General features: G+C 62.2%; 1 protein-coding gene and 1 pseudogene across 2 annotated transcripts; one reads left to right on the forward strand and one right to left on the reverse strand.

The window, feature by feature from the left end:
- Positions 1-3594: 3594 nt before the first annotated feature.
- On the reverse strand, positions 3595-10749 carry DOK1 (docking protein 1). 2 transcript variants are annotated; one of them, XM_088526573.1, is made up of 5 exons: positions 10653-10749; positions 10047-10343; positions 7223-7334; positions 6903-7075; positions 3595-5154 (listed from the first exon to the last, which is right to left on the reverse strand). In XM_088526573.1, the coding sequence occupies exons 1-5, from the start codon at positions 10713-10715 to the stop codon at positions 4054-4056; spliced, it is 1746 nt and encodes a 581-aa protein (XP_088382699.1). In that variant the 5' UTR covers positions 10716-10749; the 3' UTR covers positions 3595-4053. The 2 variants fall into 2 exon arrangements, with proteins under 2 accessions (XP_088382699.1, XP_088382700.1); XM_088526574.1 differs by having other exon boundaries at positions 10047-10331; positions 10653-10737.
- Positions 10750-16930: 6181 nt separating this feature from the next.
- LOC148594403 (uncharacterized) lies at positions 16931-20354 on the forward strand (annotated as a pseudogene).
- The last annotated feature ends 256 nt before the right edge of the window (positions 20355-20610 follow it).

Genomic DNA, 20610 nt, shown 5'->3' on the forward strand with positions numbered 1-20610 from the left:
CAGAGGCCAGTTTAGGGCAGGCAGAGGAGAGCTGCCTCGGCTGAAGTGGGACAGGGCAGACTCAGCAGGGCTTCCTGGGTGCTGAGTATTAGCAGAGGGTGGCGGTGGTTTCCACGTGCATTGTTCTGATAGTCTGTTCCGAAATAAAGTTCTCCTGTGTCACTGTTAACCCACAGCCAGTAGTTTATAGTGTGTATGGTGTGCAGTACTCCTAGCACTGACCTGTCTTTCTTGAGAAACAGGCACTGTTGGCCAAGGCCGTGGTGCAGGCACCACGCTCCATGGAGGTTGCAATCTCGGCTCTGGCTGGGACGCCGACCCCACCATGGGCCCTGCTGCCTCCCCTTTTCACCTGTTTGTGGGGCATGCACTGGGGTTGCAAAGCAGCCAGAAGACAAGAGAACCAAAGAACCACAGAATTGTTAAGGTTGGAAGGGACCTCTAGAAACCATCTAGTCCAACCCCCCTGCACATGCAGGGTCACATTTTAGCTCAGGGAAATGTAAAAACAAGCAAACAAAATACCCCCAAAACTTTAAAAAAAAAAAAAAAAAAAACAGAAACAACCCAAACAACAAGGTCATGGGGGATCCCCTTGACCACTGACATAGATGCCCATGGATATTCTGCTTGCAGAGCATGTGGCAAAGCTCCAGGGACTCTGATGTCACCCTGTCATGAGGGCAGCAGGAGGTGGGGGTGTTGGGGTGGGGAAGGACTCCCACACCTGCCGTTACGGCAAAAAACACTGGCTGATTCCTCCATGCCTCCATGAGAGCTTTGCCTCAAACTGCTGCCATGGCAGGGGCTGCTGGACCTGTGTTAATCTGCACCCAGTTTCCCCCCTGTGCTAATTCCTGCATCCTCCAGTGAGAGCAGGGAGGAAAATGGGAGATGCTGCCGGTGACAGCGCAGGGCACAGACGAAGGGTGCAGCCTGTGGCCTGCAAAGGACACAACGGGTGGAAAATGGCAGGATCAGGCAGATAAGGTGGTGGGGGGGGGAACCGGCTTGACAGAACTGGTGATCCAGGTGGAAATTACCATGGCACCATACCAGAAATACCAAATCAGGGCACAAAGTGAACAGAACACCTTGGCCATGGGAAAGGGCAACAGGGGCAAGGGTTTATTGCGGAGGAAAGGGGGCTGTTAAAGGGGAAACTTGGGAAGGGGTTAAAGAATATAAGGGGAAGCAAATCACAGGATTTGGACTATTTGGGGGTCACTGATCACCCCAGTGTGGAGCAAGACAATAACCCACTGTTGTTCTGAGCACTCTTGTGTCCGGCTGACTTTGACAGTCGTAGGGAAGCCACTGCTGGCATGGGAATGGACTAGACAACCTGCAGAATTGTGTCAGGCCTACACCATAGGCCTCCCAAAAATGACAAGGAAGGGTAACAGAAAAAAAACGCCCTTTGAGCAGCTCCAAGCCATTCCTTCTGTGAAACCTGCTCCTGTGTCCCAGTGTACTCAGGACACGACTCAGCCGAGCTAGGACATGGGCTCCTTGCAGTGGACAGCAGGGAGCCGCACGGCCTGTCCTCACATGAGGAAACCTGAGCGCCCAGGACACCCCATGTTGCCACCCCGGCTGGGTCCTCACACCTGCACAAGGCAGAGGCAGAGCCGCTAGTCCAGGGCCATTTTTGAAGTGTAAGAAGCAGAGTGAACAACCAAGCCAAGCCACGTCCCCAGGCACTGCAGCGAAGCCTCGGTTGGGCCTGGCTGCTCCTGCAACCGCAGGGCCTCACGCTGCGGCACAGCCGCTGCGGTGCCCGCTGCGCTTGGGCCTTGCTGTTTCACTGCACGCCACGCGGGAATCGGGAGGAAGTGGAGGAAAGGGAAGGGAAGGAAGGCAGACAAATCCTAAAAGAATCCAGCCAGAATCTACTGAGATCATCCCCTTGTCCTAGAGATAGGGGCAAGTGCAGACCTTTGCTTTGGCAGCAGGAAGGCTGCGACCAGCTAAAGACTCACTCTGTGTTTGCCTTCTTACGCTTTCCCAAGCCTGTTCCCAAAGCATTAATACACTCCAGACAACTGCCAGAAAGGAGATGAAATGGAGAAAAAGAGCAGTAGTGTGGGAAAGATGGCAGGTTGGGTCCACAGCAGCAAGCTAGAAAAGAAGGGACTGTCTTTTCTCATCAGCAGAGGCTAAGAGCCTTCCCCACCCCACATTTCCCCCCTCCTATGCACGGTGCCACAGGCTTGCTCCTACCCTGTGCACTTACCTTGCAGGCCAGAGCGGGCTGCTACAAGACCTGGTGTCACCGTGGAAGCAAAGAGAAAGGTCCCCCTTCCTCCCACCCGGCCAGCAGGAGGGGAAGGCTCTGCAGAGCACGGATGTCCTGGCGCAGGCGCAGGGAACATCTGCCTTCTCCTCTCCTGCCCTGCGTAGTGACGCTGGGCTGGCCGTGTGGCATGGGCCGCGCTCAGCTCCGCGGGACGGAGCAGATGCAGTATGTTGAGACACAGTGACTGCCATGATGGAGATGCACGAGTGGCCAAGGGAGCCTGGGCCCCTCACTGCGCTTGGACTCGCACCATGAGGAAGGACTATGGGCACTGCTAAGCTCTGCCCAGAGGTTTTCTCAGGAGCAGGCAGGCAGGACCGCTGCCAGACATGAAAAGCCACCATGCATAGGAACGCAAACCCGAGGGTCATCCAGCAGCCACCAGCGAGGAACAAGCATGTGTCCCTCGCCGAAGGTCCCCAAGTGCCTTCTCCCACAGCCAAACCTTGGCAAGGCGCAGGGCCCGGCCCAGGAGAAGGAACAGCCACAGACTGGTCCTGGTGTGACAACAGGGACTGAGGCTTCCCCACCCCTGCTGGGCACCTGCCAAGACCCACCTCAGAGCTGCCCATCTCGCTGACATCTCAGCAGAGGCTGTGCACATGAACCTGGTCCTCCAAACTCTTCCACTGGTTTATGACTCCTCGGGTCTGGACTGGGGCTGCAGAAGCCACGTTTAATCTTCTGCACAGGCACCTGGTGCTGCTGCTTGCCGACCCATGGCTCTGCGGCTGCCCATAGCAGCAGCCTGGTACACTTGCCTGAGCAGACTGTAGTCCCAGCCAAACTCAAGGACAGGTGACACTGCTCCAGCCTGCTCGACTAGACTGCTGGTGTCTGCTCTAGCCCCAAAGCAGGGGCCAACCCGGGCCTCCCAAGGGCACAAGGTGGTTCAGCAGAGTGATGAGGCTGGGGGAGACCCTTCAATTCAGCAGCCGCTGAGCTCCAGCACAGACCTGGAGCCTAGCTCCCAGGGCCCAGGCTTCTGGTTTTTAAGCTTAAAGGAAACTCACGTTTTCAGGTCATCCCAGCATTTCACACTCTGAGCAGCAAGTTGAGCTCCCTGCAAGCCTGACTCTCATGCCTCTTGCACCCCTGGCATCGCAGCATCCCCCCCGTAGCTGGCCCAGCACCCACTTCTCATTGTGGTTTCCTCCTAGCTCAGGAGCTCTGCTGCAGACACGCATGTGCCCCGATTCCTTCTGCAGCCCAGGCACTGTGTTCAGCAACACTGAACAGGCACCTCGTAGGCCTAGCAGCTGCCTGGCCCAGATATGCCACAGGCAAACATCTCATTCCAAGGCACATAGATTTAATATCAAAATAATTTTGTATAAAAATATGATGGAATATGGTGATGGCGAGCAGTCCTCCGTACAGAGCAGGCCATGCAAGGAGCAGGCACCCAGTCTTGCATCCTGGCTGGACAGGGAGCCAGAGCAGAGCCACAGGCTCCGGACCCACAGCAGCAGACATGGAAAGATGCAGCGCTCTCCTCCTGCTGGATCAGGAGGTGGCTGCGGATCCACCTCCAGAGCCAGGGAAGCACCCTGGCACCTGCATCAGCCGCAGCCCTCCTGCTCTCAGCTGTGCAAAGGACCTCCAGCACTGATAAGCTGGAGGGGCACTGCCACCCTCAGAACAGTCCCCAAGGCCAAGCCCACCTGCAGGACCCATGCGGGTCAGCAGCCCACACTGCTCATCAGCAGCTCTGGGCCCCACCGTGCCTTCCCAGCAGGCAGAATGACAGCGCCTTATATCTCTCCCAGGTCCTCGTAGACGGGTGACAAGCTGATTTCATCCACAGACTGCTCCTTCTTCTGCATGTGCTGGGGCTTCACTACCTGGCTGTATAGCACCTCCACGTTATTATTGTTGCTGCTATTAAGGCTGGGTTTGATGACCATCTTCTCAGGAACAGGGGCTACCCGTCTCCTGCCTGGGTCCATGCTTCTCTCGGCAGCTTTAGGGATAAATGTTGCCTGGGGTTTGGGGGCAGGCACTGGCTTGGGGCCCTTGGCCTTGAAGGCAGGTACTGAATAGTCATCCGTGCTGGGGTTGTAGGGATACTCGTAGCCATCCTTGCCATCGTGGCCCTGGGTACGCCAGGCTTCATCTGTGGGCCGTGCTTCGTCATAGATGCACATGGAAGGGGGCAGAGAGCGTGGAGCGCAGCCCTCAGGCTCGTCATAGATGGGCTCCTTCCGCGTCGGTGGCACCAGCGCCAGGGCCCCGCTGTCCGCCTGGACCTGCTCGTACATGCCGGAGTAGAGCGGCATTCGGGGCTTTGTCTCTTCCACGGCTGCGCCAGACGCCTTGGCCTTGCTCCTGGCCTTGCTGTCTATGGGGTCTGAGTAGAGCGGGTCCAGGTGGCACCTAAAGGCCTTCACTGAGTCCAGAGGCTCCGAGTACACGCTGGACAGGTCCTCAGCTGGCAGCACGGCTCGGGATGCTTTGGGCATAGGGGAGCGTGGGGGTGTGCTTGGGACCACGGGCTTGGCTTGCGGCACTGGGGGCTCCGGCAGAGTCCGGCTCTTCAGCAGAGACGCGGCATCTCTCTCCTCCGCCACGGCACTGGGCCTGGGTGGCGGCCCTGCTTTGGGGACCGTGGTGCTGTCCCCCTCTGCAGGCATCTCAAGGCTCAGGGAGTCGGCCAGCGCCTGGCGGATCAGTACCATGCTGGGGCTGTCCGACTCCAGCGAGTCACAGCTTTGCCGATTCTCCTCCACCTGCGCTTTCTGCTCCCGGATGGAGGCTTCCACCAGGCGGAAGATCTCATTGCCCTGCTTGGTCTCAAAGGTGAAGTTCCCTGGGCCAGAATCGCAGCGCCTGCCAGCTTCGAAGGAGAACATCACCTGCAGGGAAGGGCATGGGTCACATCCTGCCAGCACCCCGCAGCCCGGGGCCTTGCGCAGGACGTTGCTTCCTGCTAAAGAGCAGGTGGCGGGAGGACCAGGCCTGCCCTTCCAGCAAGGAGACTTCACAGCTGCTCCCTCTGCACCTAGCGATGAGGGTGGCCGCTATGAGCCCTGCGCTAATGGCACAGCGTGCTCTGCAGCTGCACGGCCCCGCTCTGCCTGTGCCGGGGGAGCTACGCTGCCCAGAAGCCTGGAACAAGCTGTGAAACGAGAGTGGGACACTCTGGAGGAGACGTCAATGCAAGGCACTCAAGGCCCAGGCCCTACTGGAGATCTGCTGCCTCATCTGAGCTTTTCCAGATGGCACCAGATAGCCTAGGAAATAACACGAAGTTGGATCTAGAAACAAAGCAGGGTGATAAGGTAACAGTTCAGCAGGAGAAAGTCTTATGGGCAGAAGGGTAAGTCAGCATTAGTGAGTCTTCCGTGTGAGAGAGGCCAGAAGCAGCAGCTTGGCTACCAAAGGCCGATGAACAAAGCATCTGCTTTACGAGCATTATTCTGTTAGTGCTACAGAGTGCTTCACAGAGAAGCTTTGCAGCAGGCTATGTGCAGCAGGCTGTGTGCGTTTCTTGGGCTCTGAACACACACACACACACAGAGTAATGTGCAGGTTCCCATCTGCAGATGGCAAGATCCTTCCTGAACCTCAGTCGTCGAACCCGGACATTTTCTGCCTGGTGCTCTCTCCTGTGCAGCAGCCCTGCTTGCCCCAAAATGCTCCTAATAAGCCAACAGGTAGCTTTGAGGAGCAACTGCAGCAGGACCCGACCCACCTCGATGCCCTGCCTCCAGCTGGCCCAGGTCTGGGCACAAAGCTCAGCCACGCTGTCACTGTGGGGCAGCCGCTGCACGTGCTCCTCGTACCACATGCTCTAGGCCTGCCCCCAGCACAGGCCCCACAGACGGGCCAGATCCTCCCCGAGAGCTGCTCAGCCAGTTCCCACTTCTGCTCTCATAAAGTGCAGCAGAAAGTGCTCGACGGAGGCTGCACCGACACCGCTGCTTCTATAAACAGCCGGGGGAGACCGCTTCCTCTGCAGGCAGCACAGCCGGCCCGGCAGGTGCATCTCACACCGGGGGTGGCAGCGTGGGGACGGGGGGATGCTCTGCTGAAGGATACGGGGGTGGAGAGAGGCCTGCGGGGGTTGGCCATGCTCAGAACAGCACACCCGGAAAGACGAACAAATCTGTCTCGAACAGACAAAACCCCACTCACATCAAACCCCTTTGGGACAGACCCATGGCAGCCAGGGCAGAAGGTGCACATGGAGCCAGGGCTGCAAAGACCCGAGATCGCGGCAGGCTATGGCAGCCCCGCAGGGCACAGGAGCTGGGCACGTGGGGCAGGGGCTGCCGGGGACGGAGAACAGGGGACGACCCAGCTGCAGGGCTGCCTGGCAGAGGGCAGGCCGGGGCCAAGCAGTCCAACGGGAACGGGACAAGGACCGCATGCAGAAGGGCTCCGCACGCCTGCCCTCAGCAGACACACATCCTGCACGGTGACATTCACCACCACAGGCTGGGAGCTGGGGACCCGCTGAGGATCGCAGATGAGCTGCCCCTCCTGCAGCCGTCAAGGCCTGCAGCAGCTCCCGTGTGCGGCGGGGCCTGGACACCCCTGATGCACCCGCTCGCAGCCCTTCCACAGGGCCTCAGCTCCGGCACACCGGCTCCCGGCCCACCTTGTCTCGGCCGTATCTCCGCAACAGCCGGTAGGGCCAGACATAGAGGGTCTCCTTCGTCTGCGGGTCCTTCAGGACGAGGCTGTCACGCTCGGCCTTGAGCACGTAGGCGCCCCGCAGCTCGCAGCGCTCTGCAGCCTCTGTCCGCTGCACTGTCACCCAGAACACGTTTGCTGTGGGGACAGAGGGGATCAGTGCACGCAAACGAAACACCCCCCTGGCTCCAGGCAAGGCCCAGCCCGGCCTCCAAGGCACCCTGCACGCAGCAGTGCAGGGACGTGGCCTGGGAAGGGCACGCGAAGCCCAGCAGCAGCATCTACCTTCATCCCGCGAGTAGTAGATGGAGTTCACGGCCATCTCCAGGGCTGGCGTCTCCCCGCCTCCCTCTCTGCCACGCCGGGCTGCTGTGCTGGCATTGCTGGGGCCGTTTCCCTGCCAAAGGAGAGTGGATCAGCCTGAGATACCTTGTCCCTTGTCAGTGCCAGCTGCTGCACTGGCTTCACTTGCACCTTCGGCCCGGTCTGATGGCCAGCCGCCCTCCGCAGGGTCCCACCTCGGCCACCCATGGCCCTTCCCCAGGCGCACGGAGCTGCAGCAGGGACAGACCCCACATAGGACCTCGGTCACACCCCTGGGGCTGCCTTTAGAATCACAGAATTGCTATGGTTGGAAAAGACCTTTGAGATCATCGAGTCCAACAGTAACCCCCTCAGCACCGTAGGTGTTAAACCATGTCCCTAAGTGCCTCACCTACACATTTCTTCAACACTGCCAGGGACAGAGACTTCACCACTTCCCCGGGCAGCCTGTTCCAATGCTTGGCTGCTCTTTCTGTGTAGAATTTTTTCCTAATATCTAGCCTGAACTTCCCTCGGTGCAACTAGAGGTCATTTCCTCTTGTCCTATCTCTAGTTATTCTGGAAAAGAGATCGATCCCTGTTTCACTACAAGCTCCTTTCAGGCAGCTGTAGAAAGCAATAAAGTCTCCCCTGAGCCTCCTCGTCTCCACACTAAGTAACGCCAGCTCCCTCAGGCCTGTGCTCCAGCCCTCTCCTGCCAGCAGGACCCAGGCACCCCTGGGTGCAGGAGAGCAGCGCTGTCCCCAGCAGCCTGTCCCTGGGCTCCAGGCACCCGCCGGCTCTGGCTCCGGCAGGCAGCTGCAGCAGCCAGTGATCCGATGCGCCCTGCTCTGCAGCTGCGCGTCTGCCCCGCTCCGGCAGGGCCTCGGCCGCCCGGACGTCCTGGTGTCACGCAGAGTGGCTCTGCTTCCTCTTGGATGTGCTCCAGTGCAGGCAACATCAGCGCCCGACGCGCCGCGCAGGCCGGTGGCGCAGGCAGGGCATGTGAGACAGCCCCGTAACGCGAGGGTCTCTGCCCCCGGCTTCCGCACGGGCAGGAAGATGGCAGCAGCATCTCCGCGCACAGCCCGCAGAAGGGAAGCGGTGCATCTGCATTTAGCACATGCAGAACTGAAAGTGCAACGCAAACACTCCTGCTCGGAGCCAGGCCCCTGCGGCACGGTCCCCCGAGGCCTGCGTGGGGACACACGTCCCTACCCCAGCTACCACAGGAGAGCAAAGAGCCCCACCAGGGAAGCCCCACACAAATCAAAGCCTTGCAGGTGCCTTTTGCTGAATTTAGAATGAGTGTCTGCACTCTGACAGCAGCTGAAAAATGCTTCACTGTCAAAGCACATGGGATGGGGTTGCAGCAGGACGCGCGTCTTGCAGAAGGCAAATTGTCACATTTACAGTTCAAAATTGGCCAAGTGGGCCTCTTCACAGGAGGCAAGGTCCCAGCAGGACCTGGTGTCCTAGAGCTGAGGGACCCTGCTCAGCTACAGCACCTAATGCAGAAGGGCTTCAGCCCAATCAGGAAGTCAACAGTGAGCAAGTCTGACAGAGCTCCTGAGCCCTTTGGACCATCAAGGGAAAAGAGAAACTCCGTCCTGAACTGCAACTGGTCTCATGCAAAAACATGCCCATGTAGATGATCAAAAAACACAGCCAGCTCCTCGCTTCCTTGCCTCCCCCTCACTCTTGCATGTCTCCGTGCAGGCCAGGACTTGGTAACACACACAGCACCCTCTGCTTGCCCTTTCCCCACCTCCAGCGAGCTTTGCAACTGCCCAGCAAGCAGCTATTGCACGATGGAGAGCATGGGACCTTCCCACTCCAAGTGGATGCTCCCCAGCTTGCTACTGCCCACATCACTCTGGGTTCCCAGCTCAGTCCCACATCCCTTTCCAGGGAAACAGGCAGCATCATTGCGTGCAAAATGGACATGGGCACGGACAAGGAGGGAGTCCCAGTGCGATCCTGTGCTCCCGATCACCAACAAACTGGGTTTGACAGTTACTTAAGGTTAAGTCGGGCTGAGCAAACATGGTTCCCAGTGGGAGGACCCTGGGCCTGCCAGACATGGCACGGGCAGCTCTGCCCAGCACTCAAGAACAGCCGGAACAGTGAGAACACAGCCCAGAGCCCATGCAGGGACCTGGTCCTGCGGCAGCAGCTGCCAGGGGCCTGCAGAGAGGTGAGAAAGACACGGGCAGCTCCTGGTCCATGTCCACTGCCTTGCCACGGGTGTCCTGCACTGGGGAACGGCCACAGGAACAGCGGGCCCCTGGGCAGGGGAGCCCGAGGGCTCTGCACAGCCCGGGTGCAGACACGGGCACCCCGTGCCAGGATGGGCAGGCCATGGGGACAGGCAAGAGGGTGACAGGCAGCACTGGAGCTGCCGCTGTGCCTCCCGGCGCCAGGCGCAGAGCACTCTGGGGTCCCCATCATGGTGGGCAGCGATCAGGCCCCTGCCCCTGTCAGCCGGGGTCCCGGCAGGCAGAGGGAAAGCAGCCAGGCCCAAAGCTCAAGCAAGCGGCCACCTAAGGAGCCCCGCGCAGGCGCGAGCCCAGCCCAGCGGCCACTGCACAGCATGAGCTGCGTGGGGCAACCTGGTGCCCCCAAGCTGGGCTCCCCCCACCCGGATCCCTGCCCTGCTGCCAAACGGGGAGCCGGACACCACAGCCTCCCTCCCAGCCTCCCTCCTGTGCCTGGCCTCCCTGCACACCCACTCCAGCGAGGGGAGTCCTGGGCCCCCTGCGCGTCATGGGGCTGCGGCCCTGCTCGCCGCGCTCGCCGCGCTCACCGGGAAGGCGATCTCGCAGAGCTTCGCCACCCACTCCTGGCTCTGTTGCTTGTCGGCCGCGAACAGGTAGCTGCGGTCGCTGGTCTCGAGGCAGAAGGCGGCGGTGCCGTCGCGGGGGCCGCTCTCGGCGGCGGGGGCCACGCTGATGCAGTCGGCCAGGCGCACGATCTTCTTGTCGAGCCGCTTGGTGCTGAGGCGCTCGGGCGGCGCACAGGGCTCCTTGCACTCGAAGAACTCGAGGCGGGCCACGCCGTGCTGGCTCGCCGGGTACAGCACGAACCAGTTCTTCTTCCATCGCTGCGGGCGCCGCCGTCACCACGGGCCGGGCCGGGCCCCGCACCCCGGAGCCATCGGACCCCGGCCTGGCACCTCCACCCGCGGCCACGGCGGCCTCCTCGCCCGGGGCGCCCTGCAGGGCAGCCAAGCCCCAGCCCGCTCCCCACGCTCGGTACCGGCCCCGCTCACGGCCCCGGTCTCGCCGCGAGGTCCCCGTCTCGCCCGCCCCCCCTCCCCGGGCCGCCCCCGCGGGCCCCGGGCGCCGCGGAGGAGGCCGGAGCCCCGAGCGGGGCGACCCCCGCACGAGCCGCGGAGCCCACCCGCCCGCACCTTCTGTCCGAACTTGTGGCTCTGCTGCACGAAGAGCGGCCCCTCCTTGGCCGGCGGGTCCATCCCGGGCGCCGCTTCCGCCGCCCGCGCCGCGCCGGGCCGGGCCGGGCCGGGGCGGGGACAGGGGAGGGGACAGGGACAGGCCGGGGCCACGGGCCGGGGCGGGGACAGGGGAGGGGACACGGCCGGGGCCAAGCGCGGGTGTGCTGGTGTGCGCTGGTAACCGTGTGCGCCCGGCTGGACGTGTGGGTGCGCGTGTCCGTGTGTGCGCGCGTGGGTCCGATGTCTCTGCGTGCACGTGCGGCTGCATGCGCGTATGTGTGTACAAGCGTGTGTGTACGCGCCTGTGCGTGTTCATGTGCGTGTACTGGCATCTGTGCAGTGGCTGTTACCCCAGCCCGGCTCCTCCTGGCACCGCGTCCCCTTCCCACCCGGGCAGGCGCAGTCCCTGGTGGAGCGGCCCTGCGGGGCGGGCAGGCGGCTGCGCCCTCCCCGGGCCCCCGCGTATCCCTCCGTCCGTCCCTCCATCCTTCCTTCCACTCCTCCTGCCCCGTCCCGGCCCTCCGTGCCTGCTTCTGGCCCTCCCTCCCGCCACCCGACCGAGCGCCCGGCTCCGCCGCCCCGGCCCGAGGGCACGGAGGGGCGACCGTGTCCTCTGCGGCGTGGGGGAAGGTAGGTCCTGCCGGGCGGGGAGCCAACGCAGCGCTCGGGACCTCGGAATTGGAAAGGCAGCTCTCCGGACCCCTGTGCATCGCCCCGTCCCTGCCCAGGATGTGGGACCAGCCCCAGGTCCTGTGCAGCGCCCTGTCCCTGCTCCGGGACTTTCTCTGCTGTGGTGTGGGGACAATGTTTGTGTGTGTCCCTAGTGCCACTGTAACCCGGCATGGGATAGGCATTCCGGGCATTCCCCGTGCCAGGACAGCTGGAAAGACCCTGCTCTGACAGAGCAGCTTGCTATAGCCTGGCCTCCACGGCCCATGAGCTGGCCAGGCCTGGCACCCTTGGGTTAAAGCTGCACCATACTATACAAATAAATACAAACGGAATAGAAAGTGGAAGAAAGGAGAAGCTGATAGTAAAAATAAATGAGTCAGACAAGAACCCAATTTTGCTGTTGACATGGGAAAGCTGGCCTGGGAAGGAAGGGTGCAGAGGCACTGCCAGGGGAGCTGTTCTGGGGAGGAGGAAGAGGTTTTGGAAAGTGAGGAAGGGAAGGCACCCATGACCCTGGTAGCCCAGGGATGGCAGTATGTGCCCATCAGTGCTGCAGGGGGGCTTGTTTGCAAGCAGATGGGGTGTATTTGTGGATACCTAGGTGGGTAAAAACTCTGTCTGCAGCAAATACCCCCTCCATTTGCTCACAGCCCTTCCAGGGCAGTGCCAGCCTCATGCCAGGCGTTGAGAGCTGGTCCTGTCTGCCAGACTAGCAGGGTCATTGCGATCTGCCTTCTGCGCAGCCCAGCCCAGCAAATGCATTACTGGAACCTCTGCTCCGTTGTGCTTGCCTGGGAAAGGGCATTGGCTGAGCCGAAAGTTGCCCATGATGCAGGGGGAAACAGGGAAGTTGCCCCCATGGCTACTTGTTGTCACTACTCAGGACATAATGTATTTTCTGTGAGGTTTCTAATTGCAGTGTTGGATCTTGAAGTGCCCTGATGTGAGCAGCAGCCCCGAACCTCCTGGGCCTGTGAGCAGCAGAAGCAGAAAAGTTGAGAAACACCGGGGAATTTGCTGACTCCAAATCTGTATTTCCTGCATTCGGTTTCACTGACCTGAACCTTCTGGAAGACGATGTCCCTCTGGCCTGCGTTGGTGCTCCCCCATGAGTGTCTTTGCCAGCAGAGAGCCCCAGGGCTGTGAGGCAGTGGGACCAGGCTTGGTGCTATTTGGGGAGGGGGACAGACGAGGCCTCTGTGACACACTGGGTAGCAATCACTGTCCCAGCCTTGGTGGAAATCCCTGCCGGATGTCTGTACCTTCCTACCTCAGCAGCTTGCCAAGACCATTCTAGCTGCAGTTCAGGCACAGGCTCAGCAGAGTGTAGGAGAGAGCTGTGTTTGCTCAGTCTTGGTGCAGCTTGAGTTTCTGCAGCGGTTGAAGATGGAGGAGCAGCTTTTATGACCCATGCAGGAGCCCTGATGTGGCTGGACACGGCTTGGTGCTACAGAGGCCCCAGGGGACACACAGAGGACCATGAAGGACCATGGAGCTGCTCTCTAATGAAGAAGATCCCAGGCTGCAGCTCTTATGTGGCGGAGCCGCAGCTCCCAGCCTTGGTGCACCCAAGACCTCGCTTGAACCCAGACAGCTTTGACTCAGGGGCTTTGAAGCCAGTCAGCCCCAGCAGGCTCTGTGCTGACCCCCCTCCCAGGCTCCTACAGCCTCATACCATGCAGTTCTGCAAGGCTGGCAGCACAGACATGCCCAACTGCTTCAGTACCGTGACCCAGCCAGGTCCCAACAGACTCCTAGGGTGTCTGGAGGCAAACAGCTGAGGGACCGTCAGGTTAAGATCAGCGGCTTAGGGATAAAACAGAGGAATGCTGCTTTGAGGGAGTCACAGGCAACTGCATTTTGGTTCTTGTTTTTCCCATCTTTCTGCAGATTTCTTTGGGAGACCAGCAGAGGAAACTTCTCTTTCAATGGCAAGTAACACTGATGGTACTCGCCCCAGATGGACAAGGTGACAGGCACAAGGGTGCAGGAGCTCTTCTGTGTGTGCTCCAGAGGGAGGCCCCGGGCCATGGGATCCCCTGGGCAGGCCAAACGTGCAGGACACAGCAGAGATGGTGGCCAAGGGCAGCCCAGGCTGCTCTGGGACTGATCCTGCCCTCGGCACTGCTTACAGGGCTCCAAGGTTCAGCCCCTCTCCAGCAGCACTTCTGCACCACGGAGCGCCAGGACGGGGCCAGGGCTGGGTGGCCGTGGGTGGCCAGGAGGGACAGGCCATGCTGCCGGTGCCCAGCAGATGGTGCTGGGACGCTGCCGTAGCCCAGCTGCGGCCAGATGTGCGGGGCCGGGCACTCCTGGGGACGGAGCCCTGGGGACGGAGGCCTGGAAAGGCCGGCGGGCGGCAGCGACGCTGCGGGAGGGGATGGGGCAGACTGTGCAGAGCCGCGGCGGAGGGCAGGGTGTGCGGAGGAGCACGGGGCTTTGTGAGCCACGAATGCCCCGAGGCAGCAGCAAAGCTCTGCCCCCGGCAGCCCGGCCAGGCGGGCAGCAGCGGCCGGCACCGACGGGACACAGGGGGCTTCTGGGCTGGGGTGGTCAGACCATGCGGGAGGGAAGGGGTCGGGGCTGGCAATCCCTCCCCAGGGTGCTGCCCCACCAGGTGCTGCCAGCCGCTGCCCTGCAAGGACCAGCCTGTGTCCTCCATCGCACCAGCACGGGCACAAGTGGCCTGTTCAGTCCAAGTGTGCTCTGAGATCACGCACCAGTTGCACTGCTCACAACCCTCCATCCCTGTCCCATGGGGGTCTGTCCTTTGTGTCCCCACATGTGTCTGTAATAGGGGATGAAAGCAGGAATGGTCACTGGCCAGTTAAGAAGGCCACAGTAGGATGGAGTTGGTAGTAGGAGAGAGGCAGAGGTGTTGTGGGGGCCAGTGCCCATGCACTGGTCATTGGTGTGATGAGCTGCACCACCTGAGCTGCTGGGTCCGGGCTGGGTGCTGGTGCTCCTCCTGTAGCACCTGGCATGGCAGCGTGGCACTCACCGTGCCGGGTGCTGCGGGCAGTGGGGCAGTGCAGTGGTGACAGCATGGGCAATGTGCTGGTGACAGCACAACACTGCAGTGGTCACGGTATGGGCAGTGCATGGGTGACAGCACGGCAGTGCAGTGGTGGCAGTGTGGGCAATGTACTGGGGATGGTGTGGGCAGTGAGGTGGGGATCGTGTGGGCAATGGGCTGGTCACAGCGGGAAAAGTCCTGGTACCCCAGTGACAGTGTGGACAGTCACACGGGCAAGTAGAACCATGGTGGGGACAAACAATTCAGATACAGAAGAATGCAGGTTAGAGACACTGGGGCAAACCTGCAGCTGAATCAAGGAGGGAAAGCAAGATCTGGTGTTTTAAGAGGTGTTGGGAATGTCGGGTCTCGTGGCAACACGGCCGGTGCAGGACCAGGGTGGGGAAGCTGCTCAGCATGCTGCAAAGCACGGCATGTTCATCCAAAATGAGCCAAGCTGAGGCACTTGTGTCCTGTGGTATGTGAAGTGCTTCCCAGTCTGCTCATCATGGGAAAATGGAAACCGTCATCCACTGAGGAGCATAAATGCAAAAAAAATGAAAAAATCAGATGGCTTTCACAGAGGCGAGCCAAAAGAGCTGCCCAATGAGGTGTCTGCCCTATACCGTTAGTTTGCAGGCTGTCTGGGAGCGCTGAGCAGATTTTGGAAGGAACTGGTATTTTAAAGGCCAGGAAGGGCCTGTATGACAGTGTAGCCTGACCTGGAACAACCTGGCCTTGATCTCTCTTGGACCTGCTGTCCTCCTGTGCTGGCAGCACTGGAGCATCTGGAACATTTCCCTTGTGTCTTGGCTTGTCCCTGTGAATCATCCCTGGATCCTGCTGCATCTGACTGCTCGATCCCAGCATTTCTCCTCTCCCGAGCACTTGCAGGCTGAAAACTGCCCTGGGATTCCCGTGGAAGAGAGGAGCAGCTGGAGCTCAAGAGCCCCTTGCTCCCAGCTCTCCCTCTGCCTCATGTCTGTGATTTCCATGGGCCTCCTTCAGGTTATCAGCATCCTTCCCATGGCACTGCTGTCTCCGTGGCAGCCTTTAAATGGCCTGAGTCCTGATGGGCATTTCCCAGCTATTTGGCAGGGCTGGTGCAGGCTGCATTACGAGGAGCGTTTCAGGGAGTGCTCTGGATCTCAGCAGAGCTCTGCTAGTCCTGGAGCATTGCAGGGAGAGCTCTCCTAACATCTGTGGACTTAAGTCCTTGTGACCCTGGGGTCTGGCCGTGCTCGGTGAAGGAGCTGATGCAGATTCGGGCCTTTAAAAGGGCAGCAAGGGGCAAGCGTTTAAGCAGTGCCACACTCGTGGGTTTCTCGCAAAGGGCACGGTGGTGCCAGGAAGTCAGAGCTGTTTGGATGCCAGGGGCTGCCCGGGGAGGAGAGCTGGTCCCGACGGCAATGTCAGCACCAGGGCTGTGCTGGCTGTGTGCAGGGAGAGGTGTCAGTCCCTGTGCGGCTCTGCCGGCCTCGCTAGGGCCGGACAGTGACTGTGGTGGTGCGTGATGGGGACAGCACAGGGATGGACGCGCTGCCAGGACCCGACCCGGCTGGGGCCAAGCTGAGGCACTGGGTCCAGCTCTGGAGCTCTCACAGAAAGAGGAGGAAGAAAAGTGCCAGGATCCAGAAGAGCCCCAGAATGAGCCAGTAGCTGCCAAAAGCACCACTGTGTAATCGCTTTGAGGAGCTTGTTCTGCTCCGATTAGCAAGGAGAGACTCGGGAACGGCGCGGGGAGGGCCACGGAAGGAGGTGGTCGGCAGTGAGGCCAGGCAGGGCCATCCTGCAGGGGGGACAGGCGCTTTTCCAAGGGGTGTTGGGAGTGGCTCCGTGGTGGAGAGGGCCCGGGGTGCCGTGGCCCAGGGCAGGGCTGTCAACTCGGCCGTGCGCCAGGTCTCCACATCCTGGGAGTCCCGGGGCTTTCACCTGCGTGTCCCTGGCGCTGCCGGATGCCCTGATGCCTCCTCGCGAAGGGCCGTCCTTGCTGCAGGCGATGCCCTGTCCTTGCTGCACAGGCTGGGGCACTGGGGGCTCAACCGCTACGTGTAGGCGCCCAAGGACGAGCTGAAGCACCGGCAGCTCTGGCGAGAGCCCTGCATGGAGCAGGAGGCAGGTAGCGGATCTGCTGGGTCCCAGCACTGCGGGCTGCTGGTGTCCCAGCTCCTGCCATTGCTGGAGACCCCCAGACCCTGCCCAGCGCTGGGAGACCCTTGGGCCCTCCCCAGTGCCAGGAGACCCCCAGCACTGAACCTGTCGGAGTCTTGTGCCAGACTCCAGGCCCCAGGCTCAGGCTCTAGTGAGAAGCTTGAGCACAGCAGAGCTCTCTGATGGTCCATTGCGGGTGCCTCTGTCCCAAGGACCTGGATCCCATCCTTCCTGCCCCCAGACCTCTCCTGAGTCTCTCTCACTGCTCTCCCCACTGGTTTTCATCCCTCCTAGTGCTCACAGCACCGCTCTGCTTTGTCTGCAGCCCAGCTGCTCTCCCTCCTCGCAGCCTCCCGAGAGCAGGGAGTTCATTCTTCCCATTTCTGTGGGCCAAGACATGGTCTTTTCAAGCAGCAGCGACTGTCTCCTGTTGCAGCAAAAAGTGAGGCAGGTACCATGGGTCTTTCCTTGCTCTCACATCCCCCCCGGGTCTGGACCCCGCTGCAGCCTTCAGCACGGGGGCTCCAGGCTGGGAGACGGGGTGTCAACGCCAGCTTGGTGAGGCGTTGGCACAGCCAGATGGAGTGATGTGAATGGGGTGACACAAGTGGGACAGTGTGGGTGGTGTGGTGTGGGTATGGTACCGCTGGGCGGCATGGACAGGGCAGTTTGGATGGGGCAGCATGGACGGGGTGGTGCAGAGGGGTGGCACGCACAGTGCAGGGCGGAGGTGGCCACGGAGGTGCCGTGAGCCACCCCGCTGACTGTGGTGCCCCGCGCACAGGGCGAGCAGCGGCGCGGCCGTACCCAGACCCTGCAGCTGCTCTGCGCCCAGACCTGCCGCCTGCACGGCCGCCTCGAGGATACAGGGACACGGGGACACAGGCACCAGGAGGGAAGAGGGACAGGGTGGCTGGTCCCTGTCCCACACAGTCCCCGTATCAGGAGGGAATGAATGCCCTTTCCCAGGACGTGGTGTCCTGGCCTCTCAGTTCAGGGACCCCCAGCCTCTGAGTGGATGGGCTCTGAGTGCTGTGGGGCTGGTGCTGCCCGGGGGCCAGTGGAGCACACAGGGAGCTGTATTAGACACCTGCACATCCCCTGGAAGCTCCCATGCCCAGGTCATGGTGCAGCGGCCACTCGGTGCTCTGGGCGCTCTCCTGGCCGGGGCTGGCACCTGCTGGCACCCCTGGGATGCTCCGTCCTCGTGGGCGCACAGGCCGCTCACGCTGTCCCCTCTGTGCCCGGCTGCCCGCAGGGTGCTGGGGCGCCACAGCCCCACGGTCCCTGGGGGAGGACACGGAGCCCTGGGTGCGTGGCATGGGCCTCCTCGGGGAGCTGCAGGTCGGGGGGAGCCGCCGCTCGCGGGGCCACAGGGCCCGTCCTGCCACCCCACGGACTGTGTCTGCCCAGGCCCTGCTGTCCCGGGGAGCAGCTGCGGCCGCCCCCACCAGCCACCCCCGCTCTTCCCGGCCGCCTGTCTGCACCGCCCGCGCCCACTGCTGCCCACGGACCACGTGTGGCCGCACAGCGTCGCCCACCCGTGCCCACCCGTGTCCATCCGCGCCGTGCCCGACCTCCCCGTGTGCCCCCCATGGACACTCTGCTGAGCCAGCCCCACGGCCAGGCAGATGGCACGGACAGGAGGGACTGCTGGTCCCACGCGGCCTGGCCGCTCTGCTGGCATGGACGGGGCCTGGCCGCGGTGCTGCCCCGGGACAGAGCGCAGTGTCACAGTGTTGAGCTCAGCAGCACTGTCAGATCCTCCAGACCTGCAGCGGGCAGGAGACCCGTGTGGCTGTGAGCATGGGCAGCGGCTGCGGGCAAAGCGCACACAGGTGCCTGGAGGACACAGGTCACTGCAACAGCCACGAGAAGACGCAGGGACAGCGCAGGACCGTGTGACAGTGACCTCTGGCATCCGCCCTCTGTCCCAGTGCTTCCCGCGCCTCCCGGGTCTGTCTCCTATGAGGCATCCAGGGCTCGGGGTGACTCCCCGCAGGAGCAGCAGCCCCATGGTTGGTGCAGGACGTCCCTGTGGCGTGGCTGCTCCAGGCAGGAGCGGCAGGGGCTGCTGACCCGGCGAAACACAGCCGCAGCCCCGCGACGTGCAGCGCCCTGCGCGCAGAACGCGGCGCGCGAACGGCGACGAGGAGCTGAGGCGCACGAGAGCGGCACACGTAATGCCAGGGTGCCAGCGCTGCCCCTCGCAGGACCTCGTGTTCGATCACTTGTTGTCAGAGTTCAGCTCTCCAGGCCAAGATTTAGCAAGCTGGAAGTTTATTTCCAGTAAAACTTTGAGAAAATACTCAGCCAGTTCTGGAAGCAGAGCTAAGAAGTGGGTTGCTTTGCCCATACTCGGGGCTCCTCTCAGCGCTTCCATCAGGTTGTTCTTCCTGCTGCTGCTGTGAGCAGGGCGGGCGCTGTGGAGGGGTCTGGTTTGCACAAACTCCACGCGCCGGGGCTGCGGGACCAGGTCCCTGTGGCCGAGCTGCTCTGAGCATGCTCCAGCCTGGAGCCGGGCACCGCTTCCCAGGGAGCCTGACGGGAATGGCAATTCCTGCCTCAAAGCGTTGCCGTGCTGGCAGTGAGCCCCAGCGCCACAGCGTGGTGGGCATTGCACAGCGGCGGTGGGAAATCTGTGTGAATTAGGCACCAGCACCCCCGGAAAGCTGAAGCACAAACTTTCCCTGGCTGGGAAGAGTTGGAGGCTGCCGCCCTGGCCGTGGTTCCCCTGCTAGGGACTTTGTGATGCCGCGGGAGTATCTCTGGGAGGGGACCCAGGTTCAGGAGCTGAGGGGCCGCCATGGGGCAGTGCCAGGGCAGGGCTGGGCTGGGCCTTTCAGGAAGAGCTTTACCACATGTGCCAGCAGAGCTTGGAGTGCGGCAGCGATGGTCTCGATCCACCCCGACCTCCTTGGGGCCCAGGTGGGACGAGGCCTTGGGGACAGACACTGAGCCGGGACAGGGGCTGGGACACGGCTGTGGGACAGGGGCAGGCTGGGGTCTCCATGGGGCAGGCCGAGGTCTCTGTGGGAGGAGCCGGGGTCTCTGTGGGGCAGCTGGTGGTGAGAGCCCTGGTCCGGCAGCAGCAGGTGGGCAGTGGCCGTGGCTCCGTGGTCCCTGAGCCCCCTGCCTGCCCAGCAGTGTCCTGCACCTCAGCCCCAAGCACAACTTGCAGGGCGTCCTGGAGGACGTGGGCAGCCCGTGCGTCCTCGCGACCGGCACGTCTGCGCCGAGGGCTTCCCGCAGCGGCGGGCGGGCGCCTGGCTGCTGGCCATGCAGCACAGGTACCCTCTGGAGCTGGACACAGGCACCGCAACTGGACCGGTGAGCGGCGCGGGGGGCGCGGGCAGTGTGGGGCGCCAGGGCCCCCACAGCGCTGCCGCTGGCAGGATGCACTGCGAGAGGCCCTGCTCTTCCTCCACGCCAGGCACCAGCTGTGGTGCTGCCGCTGCTGCAGCGCTTCCCCTTGCTGCTGCAGCAGGGCACAGCCCTGCACGTGCCCACCGCAGCCTGGCCGTGTGCGCTGAGCGTGCTGCAGCGCATGGTGAGCATAGCCGTGCACCAACACACTGCATGCCAACGCGCCCCAGGCCTCTCACCACACCACACGCTCTCCTGCAGCATTGCACGGGGTCTGCTGCGAGGTGGACGCTGCAGACCAGCAGCAGCTCAGCTCCTGCGGGCACCTGGGCTTCATGGCCCTGCCAGGGGCCTGGGACGGCTCTGCCAACACCCACCTCCTCGGGCAGCCCCTCCGAGTGGCTCCGCCAGGGGAACTGGGAGCGCCGCACGGGCCAGGAGCCAGGGACGAGTGACTCAGGGTCTCGGCACCTCAGAGCAGGTCGGAGCAGCAGGACCCTCCCCTTCTCCCCTCACTGCTGCTTGCAGAGTGGTGCCCCCGTGCACGCCTGCACGCAGAGCTGGGGCGAGAGCCCAGCACCGCTGGGCACGCACAGCGCGCTGGAGCTGCGAGAGGTTCTGCTGCACTGGTGCCCTGCAGCGCTGGGTGGCCAGCGTGGCCCCATGGCCAGCTCGGGCCTGGCTGGAGCAGAGTGCGCTGCAGGAGAGCTT

The sequence above is a fragment of the Tinamus guttatus genome, unplaced genomic scaffold (assembly GCF_059628265.1).
Source record: "Tinamus guttatus ecotype Peru unplaced genomic scaffold, ASM5962826v1 Tinamus_guttatus_pri_ptg000247l, whole genome shotgun sequence".
Lineage (NCBI taxonomy): Eukaryota > Metazoa > Chordata > Aves > Tinamiformes > Tinamidae > Tinamus > Tinamus guttatus.

Bases quoted from the DNA above. Each gene is read 5' to 3' on its own strand.
- DOK1 (XM_088526573.1), bottom strand. From the start codon at position 10,715: ATGGACCCGCCGGCCAAGGAGGGGCCGCTCTTCGTGCAGCAGAGCCAC. The intron at 10,344-10,652 runs GTGCGGGCGGGT...CGGCGCCCGCAG, and splicing joins GCCACAAGTTCGGACAGAAG to CGATGGAAGAAGAACTGGTT. The intron at 7,335-10,046 runs GTGAGCGCGGCG...CTCCTTTGGCAG, and splicing joins TCTGCGAGATCGCCTTCCCG to GGAAACGGCCCCAGCAATGC.